We start from the raw sequence: 21037 nt of genomic DNA, 5'->3' as shown, positions 1-21037 counted from the left end.
GCAGTGCATACACTCATTTATTTCCTTCTCTCCCTCGCACTACATGTTTCGGCATAATAATGCCATCTTCAGGTGCTTACTTATCCACGTCAAACCAGTTCATTGCATGCCATGTTCACACATTAAAATAACTAAAATATGTATCTATCATATACATTGTCAAACGTTAAAAATATTAAAATTGTTCAGGATACCACATCGCTACGTCGCCCCTCACTACGTCAGTCCAATTCCTTTGTTGAGTACAGACACAGATGTTGACTATATGTGTTATGTTGGTGTGAAAATAGAAGTTTAACATCTTGACATAGGAAAGTCACCGCTGGGTCCTGTCCTTTGCCACTTCAGTTCAGCCGAGATCTTGAAGACGCGTGTCCAAGAGAGGTACTTTTAAAGTTTTCTCTTGTCAATCCCCTTGTTCCCGTTGTCAAGGAAACCGTCCCTGCCTCTCTTTTCTCACGAAAGCTAAATTTGAGATCATAGTAACGTTACACAAAATAGTAGGTGAAGGCAACAATACCATTGTACTATTAGTTTATTTTATTGCTAGTGGGGTGGGACTAATTCCCTCGTACTGCGGCCACTTCTGGCCTATTGTACCAGCCCCAGATGATAGGTGAGGGTGATTGTGGAGCAATGGGTGGAATGAAGATTGGCAGGGGAAACCGAAGTACTCGGAAAATCCTGCCCCAGCGCCACTTTGTCCACCACAAATCCCACTTGACCAGACCCGGGATCGAACCCGGACCGCCACGATGGGAAGCCAGCGACTAATCGGTTGAGCTATGGAGCCGCCTTACCATTGTACTAAATTAGAGCAGTTTTGTTATGTTAAATATTTTCCTCGTCAACTTGTTTCGACATGTGCATGTGTGTATTCAAGCCATATCCATTCATTTGGCTTGTATATCCGGTAGGATAGAAGAGAATAATCCGGTTATTATGAATGATGAGCGTCCGTTATACACAATCACTATTCATGGAATTAACACAATTGCCGGTCATCCTATTCATAATTGCCAGTTAATCATTATTACCATAACATGTATATGTATAGAACATATATATGAAGGCACACTAAAATGAGCCTATGATTAGAGANTAGCAGTAATCGTCAGATTGTAATTTGGGTGATTGTAAGAGCGAGTGTGAAATAAAATTCGCTACATCGAATACATCGAGAATTTATTTGTCGCGATATACCCCCGATACGCGACAATACATTTTCTGTTTTGTTTGAAATATACTGTCATTTAAAACTTAAAAATTAATATATTTCATAATAACGATTATTACTTGCTAACTGAATAAATTATCTTAATAGGGCCATCTACACAAAAATAATATCTACAAAATTTTAAAACTATTTAGAACGAACCCAGAACCAACATATTATTAGAATAGGGATTTATAGAAAAGTTTAAAAGAAACATAATTTAAAGTCAATTTCATATTATATTAAATATAATTATATAAGCACGTGGTAGCGTGGTTGGTTGAGGCATTATGCTACAAGCCGGAAGTTTGCGGGTTCGAGTCCCAATGTGGTGGATTTTTTCAATTTACCTAATCCTTCCAGCCGCACTATGACCCTGGGGTCGACTCACCCTCCAACAGAAATTAGTACTAAGAATCTTCCTGGGGGGTAAAGTGCGACCGGCGCGTAAGGCTGACAACCTTACCGCCATCTGTGTGACGAATGTCTAGAAAAAATGTGGGAGCCTAAACGTCTCGCAATCCTTATGGGCCTTAATGGCCCGTTACAGGGGTAGGTTTACAATTTTACATTTATAATTATATATGTCTTAAACAATCTTAAATTTAAATAAAAACCATATTTTTCGGGTGTATTGTTATATTATATTTTACAAAGTTGTATTCGCTATCAAAAACAGAACCAAATTGTAAAATATGCATCCATATTTAAGTAACATAATTCAAGCTCTTGGATTGATGTTCTTACGACTCGCCTGATGATGACCTAGGAAAAGTCGAAACACGTAGCGCAACACGCGTATATAATAAATAACATAAAAACAAATGCTTTTATGCATTGTGAATAACTTTAGTTACTTTGTTGTTGTTTTGGAAATAATTCGGTGTTGCAAAAATATTAGGTCAAGTTAATTACGAGCAAGAAAATGTTTCTCACTTTATAATTAGACGTAAATTGGGCACTGCAGGAAAGCTTTGGAAAGAGGAGCCTCGATTCTGTGAACTTCTATTAGGTTGAAGTGGACCGTGCCATAGCTCATGCGGTTAGTCGCTGTCTTCCCACCGCAGCGGCCCGGGTTCGAGCACGGGTCAGGTCTTGTGGGATTTATGGTGGACAAATTGGTATTGAAGTAGGGTTTCTCCTATTACTTCGGTTTCCCCTACCAATCTACATTCCAATAATTTCCCTATAGTCACCCTCACCTGTCATCTGGGGCTGGTACAATAGGCCAGTAGTGGCCGCAATATCAAGTGGACTCAGACTCACTCAACTGAGAATATTAATAACAAATAAAAAAAGGGTTGAATTGTATTATCGTGTGAGATGAGATACCGTGTAGCAGGCAGACCTCCTTCTTGATGGTAGCTTGATTATCTTACTCTTCAACATTGAAGATGAGAATAGTACGTTCCTCCGAAACGTCGGTGAATTTCTGTTAAACTACATCGGGTCACATCCCTTCAGAGTCATCGTTGAGGGGCACTCAGTTCCCAAAATTCCATTAGATTATCTCAAAGCACCCAACAGTATCAGAAGACGAAAACTTGGGTTCTTTAGCTTTACGTGTAGAGGAGCTGGCCCTGCCCAGGCTGTTGACTTTGCGAAGAGGCATGCAGAGTAGGCTACTATGCAGGGGATCAGTTGGAGAGCCAACGCAAGGCCCTGCCTATGTCAGAAGAGAGGAGGAAAGATTCGTTCTAAAGATTAAAATCTCGTTCAAATTATCATGATACAGGTAATCCCAAATTGTGTGCATGAATGGAGATATAATATATTCTACGTCACTGCGCATGTCCTCTTCCCAGTTTGTGCAAAGTAGGCGACATGTTTCAGCATATATTTCCCCTTCCCCATCCAACCAAGCAATAAGAAACGTGTACCTACAACCCGGCCAACATCACTTACTATACATGTTAGACAACCAGTAGAATACTAGGAAAAATATTAGGGGTGAAAACAAGGAGAGACCTGTCACGGTAGCCGAGCGGTCTAAGGCATGTACTGTCTTCACTCGCTTGGAAACCGGGATCGTGGTTTCGAATTCCACTCAGGCCTTGCGACGAGCTGATCACCCGCCCAAGGAGTCCTACCGTATGTGTAAGATCTAGAAAACCCGAAGTGAACGGAGAAGTTCATGGAGGAAGGCCTAGGCCCACTGGGGCTGTAGTGCCAAAGGGGAAAAACAAGAAGAGAAAACAAGAAGCCTTGTCAGCAGTTTAATCAGTACTAACACCCAAAGAGTCCTATGTGCGTTAGTGCTATTGTCTTCCAGTTCTATTAATGATCAAATAAATAAATAAAATTGTCCCTGTGTTTAAATAATTAAACACTACTCCATGAAGAAGTATGGGAGAGTGGATGTATTGATCCACATTTTCTTTACCTCGGCACTAGCTGGAGGTGAGTGGCCAGTTACACGCCCCGGCCGTTTTATCCCGGGAAAGTGCCCCCGGTACCCATTGTATAGGAGGTTGGGTGGACCCCAGAGCCGGTCTGGACGTTTGGAGAAGTGAAAATTCTTGACACTACCGACCTCTCGATCCTCCATCCGTAGACAGTTGCTGTACTGACTACGCTATCCTGGCTCCATTAATATTTTATTTTCCTTGGCACTACAGCCCCAGTGGGCCTAGGCCTATCTCCATGAACTTCTCCGTTCACTTCGGTTTCTCTAGATCTTACACATTCGGTAGGACTCCTTGGAAGGGTGATCGGCTCGTCGCAAGGCCTCTACCTGTACTCAATCACAGATAAACGCGCACACACAAACTAGACATCCAACTAGCCCTGAGTGGGATTCGAACCCACGGTCCCGGTTTCCAAGCGAGCGAAGACAGTACATGCCTTAATAATTAATTACTAAGTATTTTATATATAGAAATAATTTTAACTGACATGCCAATTGATCTTGTTATAAGGAGCCGGGATAGCTCAGTCGGTATATCGACGGGCTATGACCTGGATGGCCGGTGTTATATTCCCGGCAGGGGTACGAGATTATTCTATACTCCACACCATCCAAACCGGCTCTGGGGTTCACCCAGCTTCATATTCAATGGATACTGAGGGCTCTTTACCAGGGGTAAAATGACCGGAGCGTGAAGCTGACCACTCATCTCCATCCAGTGCCGGAGTCGCAAATTATGAAGTTATATCTCCACTTCCCTGCAGGTTTTCATGTGTATTTTAATCTTTTCCTTTGCAATTTCGGAGAGTTGGGTCTGAAAATGGAATGCGATTATAATGCTGTATTACGAAGATGACTCATGAAACTCAATCTTTTGTAGGCCAACTGTAAGTGTATGTACCACCTCTACCTGTTTTCAAATACTAAAATTCTGAATTCTGGCCACACAGTGTATTTATGGGTTCCGCATGATTCTCACAGAAAGCAGCAGGTTTCTCCCTAGATAGCATTAACCGGTTGGTATTTGCAGCGGATATGTGTTTCCTATGAGGTACGAACTAGATTTTTATATACTGCTTTGGAAATTTCACTCTTTAAAGGGAAACATTTGTTTCACTAACAAAAAATGACAATTTTTGTATATTATCTGGCGTGATATTTTATAAAATAGATTGTCACTGAAAGGGAATCACCATTGGTAAAAACATGATTCGATCTTGGCACGGGATGTCAAGAATATTTCTTTATTTGTCCATGACGCATGACTCACCCACCTTTCTGTTGAGGGTCTGATACAAAGGTGACCAGAACGTCAAATTGGACATATGATAATTCATGTAGTAACTTCCCGACAGGTTTTCAAGGCGTGTGGTGCTTAATAGGTACAGCGATAACTTTAATTTTTATATCTTTACTTGTTTGTTATAAAGTATAGGGGTCTGAAGATAATTGAGGGCTTGAAGATGGCAAAAACATATCCAGAATCCATGATTCTGACAAGTATTGTACTTATACACTAAGGTTTTTACCGTCTTGGAGTTTCTCCGTCTTTTCATCGGACGTTCTATTGGTCTTTCCTCCTGTGTCGATATCGTCAAATTGCTTTCGGGAGCCTTCCAACATTCATTCTAGTCACATGGTTCCTGAAACTTTCTTGACAATGTTTAATATCGTCTGTTGCTGCCTTTGAGTTCCGTCAAAATGTCCTCATTTCTTTTATGGCCCCATTTCGCATAGCTTGCAGTTCTCACGAACTTCATTTCGCAGGCCCTAAGTCGCTTATTGTCTCCTTTTCTTATGGTTCACGTCTCGCTTGCATAACATAGGACTGGCTGTGTGCGGTATTAAAGAGGCTTATTTCTAGTATCCCTCTGCGGTGTTGTGGGTTTAGAAACCGCATTCATAATAACCATGCTGATGCTGGATTCTAAGATTTCTCTGCGGTAAATCTGTCTCGCCTTGTAGTTATGGTACAAGCCGGTCACGGTAGCCGAGCGGTCTAAGGCGTGCACTGTCTTCGCTCGCTCGGAAGCCGGGATCGTGGTTTCGAATCCCACTCGGGCATGGATGTTTGTGTGCGTTTTTCTGGGTTTGTGTACAGGTAGAGGCCTTGCGACGAGCTGATCACCCGCTCAAGGAGTCCTACAGTATGTCTAAGATCTAGCAAAAACCGAAGTGAACGGAGAAGTTCATGGAGGTAGGCCTAGGCCCACTGGGGCTGTAGTGCCAAGGAAAAAAAGTTATGGTATATAACATCATTAGTCCTTCCTTTCGTTTTATTGTTTAAGCATATTTCTCTTGGAACAATTTCGTTTTTCATTACCTTCAACCTCTCTGTCGATATAAACACCCTACACTTCGATGCTCATATGTGAAAATCTTAAATGAAGTATTGTAGATCAGTTTCTGTTGATGCTAGTAGAACTGGGTTGTCCGCGAATAGTATGATATCAGCTGTAAATTTCTACCAACCCGGATATAAGCAATTGTAGTATTTGAAGAAAGTCGTCTTCTGGAACCTGGCGCCGTGTATTCTTTGTTTCAGCCGACGTTTCGGAGGAACGTATCGCCTCCATCTTCAGAGCAGGTGAATTGCGTTGCGAATACAGAGAGCAGTAGCTGTAATGATTAGGAAGTGAAAGGCGCTCCTTTATATAGGAAGTAGGCAGGGGGGGTTTGTTAGGGAGAGGGGACCAATGGGAACAGTGAAGGGCGATCAAGGCCATATATGGTGAGGGGGCGAAGGGGGGGGAAACGGCCAGTGAATCCAGGCATCTTGGAGGTCAATGGCACGGAGGTTGCCCTGAAGATGGAGGCGATACTTTCCTCCGAAACGTCGGCTGAAACAAAGAATACACGGCGCCAGATCCCAGAAGACGACTTTCTTCATAGTAATCGCCGTGAAAACCTCAAAACTTACACAATTGTTGTATTTGTATCCGTTCCTTTATTACGGCATTCGTATATATTACAAGAACAATGGTAAGAGTCTGCAGCATTGCCTAGCTCTGCTGACACTTTTTCTTTTATTCGCTTAGTGGGGGGTGGAGTCCAACTGGGTCCGCTCGGCACGGCGGCCACTGATTGGCCTATTGTAGCCTGCCCCGGGTGATTATAATGGAGAATTTGGTGGAATGAAGATTGGCAAGGGAAGCCGAAGTGCTCGGAGAAAACCTGCCCCAGCGCCACTTTGTCCATCACAAATCCCACTTGACCAGAAACGGGATCGAACGCGGGGCGCCGCAGTGGGAAGCCAGCGACTAACCGCTTGAGCTATGGCGTTGCCTCCTTGAATTTTAACCAACATAAAATTTGTTTGCATGAGTTATAAACATTTTGTGTAATATGTTCGGGGAATGTTGTAATTTTGTACAATTTCACTTTAAAAATCTACAAAGTTGATGTGGGTTTCCATATTAAATTCATAACGTTCCTCTAACAATATTTTTCTTGTAAAATATCCGTGGATATATTATTTGTGTGATGTACTGAGACTTTTATAGTTCCTGTGTTATAAATCTGTGAGGACTAGTGCAGATAGCCTGAGAAGTTTAGTATGGAGTGATTGTAAATTGTGTAAATTGTAGTTATTTGTAGTTACGACCTGTAAGTGACCCATAAATCCAATTACCCATCAAACTATCGTTTTAATCACACTGACACGTGACAATATAAACTTTACACCGCCCATATTACGTGTTCTAAAAAAATTCGTTTTCAAATATTATCACCACGGTTTATTTTGTTCACGCTTGTCGAAAGACTTTAGTGCCCTGTTGGGTTGGAGACCTCGCTTTTCTTCATCTGGCCTACCGTGGAAACACAGACAATACAACAAAAAATTTTATGAAAGTAAATCCTTTTCTTCTAGTATGAACGTGAGGCGGGATAGCTCAGTAGGTGTAGTGACGGACTACGTGCTAAATGGCCTGGCTTGGATTTCCAACAGGGAAATTTTTTTCTCTTGACCACCTACGCAATTTGTACCTGTGGGTTTTCCAAGGAGCTAAAACGGGTAGGGGCCTGTCACATACATCTAGTGCAGAGGTAAAGAAAGGTGGAACTGTACCTCCACCCCCTCGTGTGTCTTCATGGCATAGTGTTTAACTAACAAGCCCAGGGATAATTTACCTTTTACCAGTATTAACGTTTCATATTGTAGCGTATAGAGAGTCTCTACTGGGTAACGACCTCGAAACAACAAAACAACATCCGTTACTAGGCAACAACCACGAGATAAGCAAATACACCAGAGACGTTACTGCGTAACACCTTCAGAAACAAAACACGTTCCCACGGAAACGTTTGGAGTAAAACAATAGAAGAGTTGTGTTTTCTGTTGGTCCGTGCCGTGCGATTATAATAAGAGCAACTGGAGCAAGAATAAAGAGTTGTCAGTAGTCACTTGTACGGAAGTCTGTGAAGAGAAGACTTGGTCGGTGCAGCTAAAGAATCTCCATCAAGATACGTTACCAGAAAACAACTAATGAAAGCAGACTGAAAAGACTTAACATGTGCTGTAGTGATTTGTAAAGCGCGGAGAACAGCGATGGCGCTGTAATTAAGTGTCTTTACGAGCTGCGTATTAAAGTTTTAAATAAATCCAGTCTCCAATCGGTCACTATAACACGTGACAATGTATTTTGCTCATTAAGTTAGGAACCAACACAAGGAACGCAAAACCTCTGATGATCCGGCCGAGATATAGCCCAGAATACAAAACAATGTGGCCTCGCATTGTTATGCGATTTGAGTTTTGTTTCTGAGCCGCATTTTGAAGCCGCTGTTTCTCTGTGTGTTCCAGGAGAACTCTGGGCTTGTGGTCCCTTGGATCATCGGCTTCATCACGTTCATGGCCCTAGAAGCAGTCGCCATGGTGTACTCCAACGTTCTCAGAGACCACGTCAACCGGGTACGTAACTCTGCGCAACATCCGCCCCTTTCTTGGTCTCAGTTGAACTTCTTGTGTTCGGCTGCACTGCACTCATGTCCGGTGACCCCACTCAGGGTTACAAATACTGTATGAGCCCGAATATAAGGCGACATCATGTTTGTCCAATGAGAAAATAATAGACACTTCATTTTTTTTAGAAGATTGACTACGCCTTTCCGGTATGATCAAGACTGTTTTCTCTCCACGTCATCCAGACCGGTTCCGAGGTCCAACCAACTTCCTATCCAATGGGTACCGGGGGTTCTTTCCCCAGGGGTAAAGCGACTGGGGCGTGAAGCTGGCCACTCACCTCCAGCTAGTGCAGAGATCCAGAGAATGTAGATCTATACATCCACTCCCACATGAGCCGTCATGGCGTAGTGCTTAATTAGTTAAACACAGAGACAACTTTACCTTACCTGATTATAATATTAAGTTCTGAGGGTTGTAAGAAAAAATAAGTAAAAACTCTATTATTAAGGAATAATAAATTTAAAATCTAATGCCTTGAGTATAATTCTTCCTATTTTCACAAATATAATTTTATATTAGCAATTAGAACTCATGATCATCATCTTCGCTTTTATTCTTAACAATAATAACAATAATTGTCAATAAGATACAGTAAAGTAAGTAAAAGTAAAGCTATCCCTGTAACAGGCCGTGGAGGCCCATAGGGTTGTGAGATGTTGAGGTTCCAACATTTTCTAGACAATCGGCTCATAGATGGCAGTAAGGTTGTCAGCCTTACGCTCCGGCCGCCCTTTATCCCCAAGAATATTCCTGGTACTCATTTCCGTTGGAGGCTGAGTCGACCCCAGGGCCATAGTGCGGCTGGAAAGATTAGGTCAATTGAAAAAATCCAGTGACCTCATAGGGACTTGAACCCGCGACCTTCCGGCTTGTTGCATAGTGCAACTACGAAGCCCAGCCGGTGAATGCTGCTTAAGGAAAGAGTCGATGTTTATTGTGAGAATCATACAAAACACAATTACAGTCCGTGAGCAGAATGCGAAGTTCTAGTGTGTTAAGCGAGGTGGTACATATAGTGACCACTTGCCTTGAAAGGGCCAGACTGCAGAGAATGTGGATACTGGAAGAAATAGCTCGGCTTTGAAATTCATAACCGCCAAATCCCATCCCAATACATGTTGAAATTGAGCTCCCAGCATTCTAGAATTTATGTAAGTCGAATACCTTAATATTCCTTGGGGTCCGGGGGGGGGGCGTTGTCTACGTCACCCTTTTCGACGCCTCTGCATATATTTGTGTAGTGCCCTTGTCTAACTTATATGCAAATCTATTACTTTTAGTTCCTAGTCTTGGGAAGGCGGTTTACCGTTCCAACATTATGAACGTTTGTAAATCACTGGGTTACTGCGGTGAGGCCACGGCTGTCTCGTCAACTGCCGCACCGTGTATCACTGTGCCCATTGTTATAAGGACCCGTAACAATACTGTTTTTCCCTAGATTCTGACTTACAGAATTAACTGCTGGTTTAGATATCGTCCGGTCTCGTGTTAACTGGTATTCGGGATTCCTGCCAAGTCTCAGAAGAACAACTTGAAACAAAATGGCCGTATTTCGCGGCATTCCATTTCCTTTTCTCTCTTACCCTGCAGCATCACGTCAATTTACCCATTAGGTACAATAGATTGATTTGGTTCGGTCGTCATGCCAACTGGGGAATAAATTACACACACTCCGTCTGTACGAAAACTGAGTTATGTTCAGATTCGATACGTCTGTCCTTAGATGAGAGGGCAAATGGATTTCCGAATCGATTCCTGCATGACACAGTCTTTGCGTATAGAGTACGAATAAGCGTTTTACCTCTACAAATTCTGAATATATTTCTATTAAATCTGACACTGGAACTAAAAGTTTTACAAAAATTTAATTTCAGTTCGCACGAGTTCATCGAGGACCGCCTCTGTGGTCTAGTGGTCAGAGTTCCTGGCTACAGATCCAGAGGTCCCGAGTTCGATTCCCGGCGCTACCAGCTTTTCTGAGAAGTAGTCGGTCTTGAACGGGGTCCATTCAGCCTCATGAGGATAACTGAAGAGCTATTTCAAGGAAATAGCGGCTCGAGCCTAGAAGATCGAAATTAAAGGCCGTGGGGATTCGTTGCACTGACCACACGAAACCCCCTATCCGCTAAAATTGGCACTAACTTCGCCGAATAGCGGCGGTCTCTCGGTCGGTATAGTTCTCTTGTGGACTACATGCCACAGAGATTGTTTTGTTTGTGTGAGTTCAGCGAAACGCCTTTGAATACCAAATTGAACGTCATAACATTGCTTAAAAAACAGAAAGCTCAGAGTACGAAAAATTGATACATTTTATAAAATATAGACTCAATGAAATTCCAGTGAATGAGGTGCACAGAATATTAGGAGGTAATATTGACCTTTTCAAGGACTGTCAAGCTGTCCATACCAGATTCGCTTCATCGGTATTTCAGGCTTTAATATTTATCGTGTTATTCGCTTGGTTTTACCTGGAAACAGGGCTTACTGCCTCCTGAACTTACACTTTTTGAACAGACGAGAGAAGACAAATATTCAAATAATAGACGAAACGATTTATTCAGTTTTAATGCGAAGAAGGTACAGAAGAAACTGGAAATAAGTAGTTGGGAATCAGTCGTGCAGAGGCTACACAGAGACGAGTACACTCGAGATTATCCGTGAAAGGGTTAAATTCTGTTCGTGATAAATTTGTTGAGGATCTGAAATGAGGAATCACATTTCGAACAAAATTCCACCATGGAGCATACGCTCTTAATCCTCTCCGCTCCGAAAATCCATCATTAGTTTCCTCGTAAAAAATATTTTATACAATCCGCGTGTTCTTGAAAGAGAATCGTGACGAATTCGTGCACTCTTATTCAGGTCAACTGAAAATTTAGTTCCAGAGGTTCAAATTGCTATTTGCGAGTTGAAGAAGCGCAAATTTCCAGATTACAGATCACATTCCTGGGGAAGTGAACCAGCTAGGAGTTAAACCACGAACTTGTTAATTCCAGCTGGAATTAGAGGGAACTGCTAGAGTAAATGGAATATATTCATATATGAGGTCTGGACCGTCTCTGTGGTCTAGTGGTCAGAGTTCCGGCTTCGATTCCTGGCGCTACCAAATTTTCTGAGAAGTAGTGGGTCTGGAACGGGGTCCACTCAACCTCGTGAGGATAATTGAGGAGCTATTTCAAGGAAATAGCGGCTCCGGTCCAGAAAACCGAGATTAACGGCCGTGGGGATCCGTTGCGCTGACCGCTTGACACCCTCTATCCGCTAAAATTGGCACTAGCTTCGCCGACAAGCGGCGGTCGCTCGGTCAGTAAAGGTCGCTTGCGGACTCGAGCCACGGAGTATGTTTTTTTTATATACGAGGCCTGACAATAAAGTTCGCGAACTCGCCACCGTTTGCTTCCCTTAGCGGCAGTGGACTCAAGCCTCAGTATGGTTTGATTACATTGGCATACCAAGTTTACAATTTGGAAGTAGATTGCAAAGAAGCAGTTTACGAGTGTACATGGTTTACGATAGTTGCCAGCAACAGGCTCATTTGAACGCCAAAATGAATTTTCGGGTATTCTATAAGTGTGGATATTTCTTAGCTATCTGAGCAACTGTTACCTTCTCTATGACTTTTCCCCATGGAGTTACTATGTAACTCCAGCCAGATATTACTGACTGCCTGATACCAAGGACTATCAAACTGACTGACTTCATAGAGCTGACTCCATCTTGCGAAATCACCGGTCGCTCAGCTAGGGCCTGAAGGTATATTACCGTGTTCACAAGAGCCCTCCGCTGTTCCCTATCCTGGGCCATATGAATCCAATCCATAACACCCCATCCTATTTGTCTGACATCCATCTCGTTGTTATCCTCCCACCTACGTCTAGGTCTTCCTAGTTGGCTTTTTCCTTCTGACTTTCCAGCCAAAACCCTATATGAATTCCTCATATCCACATTTGTGCTACATGCCTTGCCCATCCTATCCTCCTTGACTTTACCATTCTGTGTGATACGAAGAGTAAATTTACTAAGCTCCTCTTTATGCAGAATTTTCCAACTTCTTATTATTTCATCCTTCTTCGGTTTAAATCCGCTCACCTCTTGTGCAGTGGTCAGAAATGGTGGATTTATACCTTTACGCCACCATACGTCTTCATGGAATCAGTCTTACTTAAATAAACACAGGAACAATTCTGCCCTCGGTCTAAATATTCTCCTCAACACCTCGTTCTACTGTTACTATCAGAGACCATCTTACAAATACATACAAAACTACAGGCAAAATTACAATTTTGTACGTTCTAATCTTGATGTTGATATCAGGGATAAGTATCAGTATTCAGAGATTGGATAAACCTGTTACCGCAAGTGTTACCAACATGTTTAAATTTACTGACACGAGATTACAAACAAACTTTCCCTGGAGTTTTATATTTTCTTAAAATCAGTATCCAGTCCGGCTGAAATATTAGATCCGTGTCTTCATTATCTGACTTATACAAAATCAACTCCCCTGAGTGAACAGAAAGGAACTTCATTTGTTTTTTTGTTTTGTTTTTTTCACAATTCTCCTTCGCCTGCTGCAATTTTGTTTTGTCTTCCACAGCCCTCTCGACCAATATTTCTTTAAATTTCCCTCCACCATCATCATTTATAACTCTAGCCATATTTTCTTGATCTTCTTACAATTCTCCTTCTGGACATACGTCTCTACGTCTCTACATTCTTTGCATTTGTGTTTCCCTTTTCACGTGTTCACATTCTGCCTCTCTAGTTCTCTCTCTCTCCGTGCCGACCAAATGCTTTCACTTTTCTTTTGGAGCAGCCATTATGTGCACTGGTCTAAAATTCGTATTCAAAACTATTATTCTTAGTTCGAAATACTACCGTAACTTTCATGCCCAATTCTTCATAACAAGTTGAACTAGACAAGCAAATGGTGGTCACACTCAATTTCAAGTCCATTGGACCACTTGCACGTGTATTATAACGCTAAAATATAAAACGTAATCAGTTGGTTGATTCTACAACAATGATGTCAATGTTTAGTCTCTCTATTGTAGAATCATAGGACAACTTATATCCAAAAAGATTTGAAAGTAAATGGTCCTGACCTCATCAGGTACTGTCTTGGCATCTGGCTGGTGGGACTGAGGACAACCTTGAAACTCCCGTTAAGAAATACTCGAAACGAACACCTCTCGAATACTAGTCTAGAGAGGTGAGGATAGACCAACTTGCTCATTGAGTTCTGGAAAAATTAACTATTTCTCATGTTTCCATGGAAAATGACGACTTCTTTCCATAACAAAATTAGAAAGAGTTCGCTTGGATTTTAACGGTGGGAATACCAAACGTTTTAAGAATGAACTCGGATGGTATTTCTTGTCGATATACAAAATGATTCTAAAATATTGTAATTAATAATAATTTAGAATCACTCTGTATTTGTATATTGCTTATAGAGGAGAGACAGCTAATACTGGACAAGTCGTACTATATTGTTATGTTTTATCCCTGCCTAAAATAATATATTTATAAATATATGAACCCTCTTCTCTCATGAAGGCTGCAATACACAGTACACAGCACACAGCACACAGGAACATATCAAACCATAAGCCATACAACCTCAAGCTGACGTCTCCCATCTTCGGGATGAATTAACAAGGAGGAGTTCAGCATTTTATATCAAATATTTTAACATTTTAGCGTTTTAACTTAAAAATAGGTTCGGATGAAAAGTGAGAACTTGAGAGTGTACTCAACTATCTTAGCATGTTTTGTGCTTTTACACGTCAACATATCGTAGCAGCGTCCACACGACAAACACAATTGTGAACATCAGAAACAGCGACAGTGTTTCCATAATTATAGCAAGTGCCTCTGATGATGGTTGTGTCAAACCGAAACATGTAAGGCAGAAATAATATTAAAAAGTGACCTACAAATTGTTACACTCGACGGACTTTCTATTAACTTTATGTATATGAAAAATAATAAAATTCCAATCATTTCGCGGAAAGTATTGGTCCAGCTAAATGTACGTATATTGTGTTACAGGCAAATTGAGGAAGTAAAAGTAGTCAACGAACCCACACACGAAACTCCTTCGTGAAATTCAGTTAGTGGGACGATATGGGTATTATTATTTATTATTATTAGAGGGGGTGGGTTTCCCCAAGAACTTAGACCAGTTATTGGTCCATTGTGCCTCCCCCTTTAATTCTACTGTCCCCATACCCTACCGGTACTGGTGCGTGCTATGAGCCCCGTTCAGCCAACGAGGTCGGCTGTCGGTACCTGATATTTCCCCCCTCTACCAGAGGCGTTGGAAACTACTTGGGCGGGAAATTGTTGCCTAATTTCGCTCAGAGGTCTCCTAGAGACATGAGGATCTTTTACGTGCCCTGAATTTTTCCGCCCTCAAAAATTCCACGACCTCCGTCGGGTTTGAACCCGCGTACCTTGAGTCATTAGGTGGGAACGTTACCCCTAGACTACGGAGGCCGCTGACGATATGGGTAACTTCCTGTTCTCAGGAAGTTACTGTCCACATGCCGGCTTTCATTAAAAGAACTGAAGGGAAAGCCGAAAACAGTTAGAAACAAGATTTCAACATCTTGTAAAGTAGAAATGACTCAATCAGATTAATCGTGTAAAATAGACCTATAGTATATAGTATATAGTATCTTTTAAATAATGCTAAGACGTAGGTTGATTTTTTAAAACATCGAAAAATTATCACGGTTAGTCTGTTTATAAAGTAGTATACAATATTTGTTCTGATCTAGAATCATGTTAGTTAAATATATAATATTTATATTTATGATAGTGTAATAGTAGTTTCCATATGTGTTGGTACTATCCTTCTGGAGATGGTCGTTTTGACCGAAATGTGTAAAGGATGAAAAATTAAAAACCAACTTTTATCAATCACATTGGGCGGTGGTTAAAAATCTTATGTACAATTAACAATGTGAGGGACCAGGATGAACCAAGTTAAGTCGACTTATATTACGTTATGTTAACGTAAGTCTTACGGGGATGGGGTTCCAAATAGAAGTCAGTTAGAAGGGATGGTAACTAATTTATTCCAAAATTATCCCCCAAACAAAAAAACTTCGTGGTCTGTAGCCCGCAAGCGAACGATACCGACCGGGCAACCGCCGCTTGTCTGCGAAGTTAGTGTCAAGTTTTGTGGATAGAGGGTGTCACGTGGTCAGCGCAACGAATCCCCACGGCCGTTATTCTCGGTTTTCTAGACCGGAGCCGCTATTTCCTTGAAATATCTCCTCAGTTACCCTCACGAGGTTGAGTGAACCCCGTTCCAGACCCACTACTTCTCGAAAATCTGGTAGCCCCGGGAATCGAGCCAGGGACATATGGATCTGTATCCCGGAATTCTGGCCACTAGACCACAGAAGCGGTCGTAGTGCACTAACTCGATGGGCATGTCCCAGATACACGTAATCCCGTCCTGCACGAACTCCCTCGTGCCTTAGAGGGTGCCGTACACACTTCCTAGAATGTACTGAAGAGACCGGATACTTGAGAGTTGGTGGTAAACATGGAACCTTGTTCCGCCCAAAGAATAATTTATAAGCCAAGAGGTTTTCCCTGACTTCCTCCATCTTCTGCACTCTACTTAATGAGAAAAGGCATTGATTAAGTAGGCGTTCACAAGAACAGAGGAGTCACCCTCAGGGACTTATTTTCAGGATGATTTTACGGCTGCAGAAGAGACCGCGAGTATAAGTAACAAACTGGACCTAGATCTCTACTTCAGAACAATCCATATCAACCACAAGATGTCCATAGGACTGTGCCAGAAGTCAGGTACTTAATCGCCGACTTCTGACTGCAGGGGCCTATGTCACTCCCAGGGTAATCCAATGAAAATAGGGTAGGTTTTCCTCTTCTTTCCCCTGACGTGTTGGCTCATCTACTTCGACTTAGTTGGATTCCTATTCTTCCCTTCACTTGGCACTACAGCCCCAGTGGGCCTAGGCTTACCTCCATGAACTTCTCCGTTCACTTCGGTTTTTCTAGATCTTACACATATGGTAGGACTCCATGAGCGAGTGATCAGCTCGTCGCAAGGCCTCTACCTGTACACAAACACAGAAAAACGCACACAAACATCCATGCCATGAGTGGGATTCGAACCCACGATCCCGGCTTCCGAGCGAACGAAGACAGTGCATGCCTTAGACCGCTCGGCTACCGTGACCGGCTGGATTCCCATTCTTGCAGGTTTAATTTGTTGAGAATTTCGTATGCTGATATCCCAGCAGTGTCATTTTCAAAGCAACACACACTTGTGTTCTTTTCACAGATAATTTTCTTTAAAAATAAATATTTAACTCGAAGTATAAATAATTGATTTGATTTATTATTAAACACATTCGCTCTTTATACACTTTTTATGAGTTCAAACAGCCTGGCTGACGGTACTTACGGAGAAAATCTGCTCTCTTCGCATGCCTGACTGCAGCTGGGATTCGAAAACCGGTCATCCAGCTCGTAGCCCGTCACTGCACCTACTGAGCTTTCCCAATATCTCTCTGAAGCTATGTACGGATTTGTATGTAGAATGTTAAACAGGCCTTATGTGCTGAGGAAGTGGAGGTCCGTATACATTCGGGAGTCTAAGCAAAGAAAGAAGGCTACACATGAGAACTGCCTGCTCCATTAATTATCTACGTATTTTCTTTGCCGCCCTGAGTAAGGGGTACAACCAGCCACGCCCTTAGCGACCTCTTCTTTACTGTGAGGCTGGGTGACCCACATTTCCGCCGACTACGAAAGTTTCAACGTAGTGACTTCGGGGCAGTTTCCGTGAGCGGCCGCAGCGTACGGCCAACCTCAACACTTCAGTCCGATAATCAGTAACCGACATCTTAGAGTTGTTAATCGTCACGCCATGAAGGGTTTATACATCTGGACTTTAGGCGAGAGCCTGGGACTTTATTCCAGGCGAAGGAATTTGCTGTGTCCGTTGGGCAAGGGATCGGATGAAAGTACGTCTAATATCAGTGCAGAGTCTTCCTTAAAAAGCTGATGGTTATGTATCTGCCAAGAAGTTCCACGTACGTCAGGGAATCCGAGAGGCAAATAGTTAGAAAAAAATCCCCTTTTATACCCTATTTCGAGTTCATTCATTCCATTCCACATCCTTACACCTAGTTTCTCTAAGGTCCATTTTAGCATCTTCCATCTACGTCTAGGTGAAGCAAATTTCTTCTTCCCTTCATGCACTTCTCTCATGCGTTCTGTAGATCTTCCGTCAATTTCACATTCTAGATTTATCTGACGTAACTTTATTTTGTGAGAAGTGGAAATTTTAAAACTATGAGCATTATTTTCTTTGCCTTCTTTTACTTTATCGGAAAGAATTGCGTTTAAATGAAGTATTCAGAACTGCGCGTCCCAGGAGAGAAACGGCGATACTGACTACTTATGTGGCATTTTTCTCAAGGGACTGAAAAAAAGAAATCACGAAACTTCCCAGTCAGGGAAGCCAATCTTGAGGAAAAAATTCGATGACAGAACACGCGGAATACTGACCACTGCTTTATGACGTTCGAAACTATTCATAAGAATATAGACCCATTTAAGGCAGTGCAGTGTCTGTGTAAATTATGTCGGAGTTTCTTTGTTGAAATGTGGGCAAGTGTAAGAAAGCTAAGTGTACTGGACTCTGCTGTGGCTCAACCATAAATTCCACTCATTCATGGAGCTGAGCCCTTCTTCAGAAACCGCCAATTGTGCAGCTACTCGAGAACTTTCCAGCATTTTATGAAACCTGAAAGTTCATTACCGTATTCACAAGCGCCCTCCACTCGTCCCTATCCAAAGTCAGATAAATCCAGTTCATATCAGTACATCCTATCTAAGATCCATTTTAATATTGTCCACCAACCTACTTCTTGGTCTCCGCAGTGGTCTTTTTCCATATGGCTTTCCCACCAATATCCTATATGCATTCCTCTTCTCCAACATTCGTTCTACATGCCCTGCCCAGCTCATTCTTTTCGACTTGATCATTCTATTTATACGTGGAGAAAAACACAAATTCCACGGTTACAGAATGAATTCATTTTGGAATCTCTTTATGTTTCATAATTGTTTCAGAACTTTGAGCCATAATATTCGTTTGTTCCTATCAATTTATCGCAGTCATTTATACCTGATTCGTAATACGATAAAACTTCTATAAACGTTAATCAGTAAATGTTCAAACATATGGCCCTTTAACAACATCAAAAAGAAAATTAAAATTTCCATTCGTATTAACTTCCCACTGGAATTAACGAACCGTTGGATACTTGTATATCCACACGAATTTAAAGCCATCCATTCTCACATAGCAATAAAATAACATTATACTGCATTTGAATGTGTAATGTGGAAAATTAAATTCCATATTTCATACAAACGTTCATAATTTTAACAAGAGCAACACTTTATTAATACATACATCAAACCGCAATGAAATGCAAGTTGGTCAGACATTGGCGGCAGCTCAGTTGCGCATGCCTCGATGTTATGTTACAAAATGGCGGGGGGGGGAGGGCGTTACTCGGGTGTACTGCGTATGGAACTATTTCTAGTAAGCGCTCGGAAGGTTTTTCTAACTCCCAAAACTTACCGATTTTTGGCTTGTGTTATCTGCGATCAGTAAGGGGGAAACTGGGGTCAGTTGCTTCTCAAAAATCCATTTTTCCTTTAGCTCCGACTTTTTTTTATGTATTGTCCCCTGTTTTCATGAACGAGACTCTGATAAGTTCGTGGCGCCATAGCCACTGCATCTGAAAAGAAGAAATTCAATTACAACCCTGTTCAGTGTAGGACTCACAAAGTCTGCTTTCCCACGGTACAATTTCTGTGTTCTTGGTGCCGCATGCAGATAATATTTATTCATTCCTCATTCATTCATTCATTCATTCATTCATGGCTCTACATCCCTTTGTAGGGCCCTGGCCTCCTCTTCTTCAGTTTCGTAATCGTTTTTACACAGACGGCAAGACTCCTTGGGCGAGTGATCGGCCCATCGCAAGGCCGATGTAGATAATATACTACAACTATAACCCAACATTGAAACATAATTATTTTCATGAGTCAGTGTGCACTGCTGGGTCATATGATTGAATCCTAGTCGAGTAAAGTTTTTATATATGCAATTGTAAATATTGCATATGGTCTTTGTCATTATTTAATTGGACTTTGGACTGTTATATAAACACGTAAATAAATATATAATTTATTAATTAATATAATTAAAAGCTAAATTGTTTCTCGCTCTCATATATTTTACATTAGCCTTGATGCTTCTAATCATTAAAATAATGTGCTCATTGTAAATGTATATATTTTACTCTTCTCAGTTCTAAATGACAAATTTTATTCGTATTAAGAAATTGTTATTATTATTATTATTCAAATTACATACATTTTCTTGTTATGTTTTTTATCTTTATATGTGTTTAATTTGTATTTGGCCTTTGGCTGATAAGATAGCAAGTAAATAAAAAATGAGAATTAAATATTTATATTAGTATTATTCTTAATATATATTTTTCTTGGAATTGTTATTAATTCCATGATTTATTTCACCGTCTTCTAGTGCATACACTTATCTACCTCACTCCTTTCTCTCGCACTACATGTTTCGGCACAAAAGTGCCATCTTCAGGTGCTTATTCGATTAACCTGAAGATGGCACTTTTGTGCCGAAACATGTAGTGCGAGAAAGAGGAGTGAGGTAGATAAGTGTATGCACTAGAAGACGGTGAAATAAATCATGGACTTAAATCAGTGCAACAGGACGCTAAAATATAACATTGTTATTAATTTATTGCTATTATATAGACAGTCGTATTTTGTATTTTGCTCTTTAATTATTTTTTATATTTCTGTGTACTCGTGCTAACTTTGTAATTGGCCACTGTACTGTTAAGTTTGCACGTAAATAAACACGAATTGAATTATTATTATTATTGCTTATTGGTTGAGGCATTGTGCTAGAAGCCCGATGGGCTCCTTGGATTTTTCATTTGGTCTAATCCTTACAGCCTCACTATGGTCCTGGGGTCCACTCAGCCGTTAACAGAAATGGGTACCAGGAATCTTCCTGTGGGTAGACAGGGAGGCCGGAACGTAAGGCTGACAACCTTACCGCCATCTGTGAGCCGATTTTCTAGAGAAAATATGGGAGCCTCGACGTCTCACAACCTTCTGGGCCTCCACGGCTTGTTACAGGGATAGCTTTACATTTATTACTGTTGCTAATGTTGTTCGCAGGGATGTTGACGTATTCGGAGCAAGGAATGTTCGCCTCAATCGATTTTTAAATATGGTATAATTGTTACTAATATTATTTGCAGGAACATAAACAACAATTAAACTGAATTATTATTATTATTATTATTATTATTATTATTATGTCCTGCTC

The 21037-nt window shown here is 41.3% G+C and overlaps 1 protein-coding gene across 4 annotated transcripts in view; it reads left to right on the top strand.

The window, feature by feature from the left end:
* The window catches only part of LOC111864982, a 258314-nt gene that overhangs the window by 229898 nt on the left and 7379 nt on the right, over positions 1–21037 (top strand). For all 4 annotated transcript variants that reach the window (XM_023852644.2, XM_023852646.2, XM_023852642.2 and 1 more), the window contains one exon: positions 8428–8535. In XM_023852644.2, the coding sequence (XP_023708412.1) occupies positions 8428–8535 (108 nt within the window). The remainder of the gene's footprint in view (positions 1–8427; positions 8536–21037) is intronic.

The sequence above is a fragment of the Cryptotermes secundus genome, unplaced genomic scaffold, assembly GCF_002891405.2.
Source record: "Cryptotermes secundus unplaced genomic scaffold, Csec_1.0 scaffold209, whole genome shotgun sequence".
Taxonomy (NCBI): domain Eukaryota; kingdom Metazoa; phylum Arthropoda; class Insecta; order Blattodea; family Kalotermitidae; genus Cryptotermes; species Cryptotermes secundus.
This window is presented reverse-complemented; position numbering and strand designations above follow the sequence as displayed.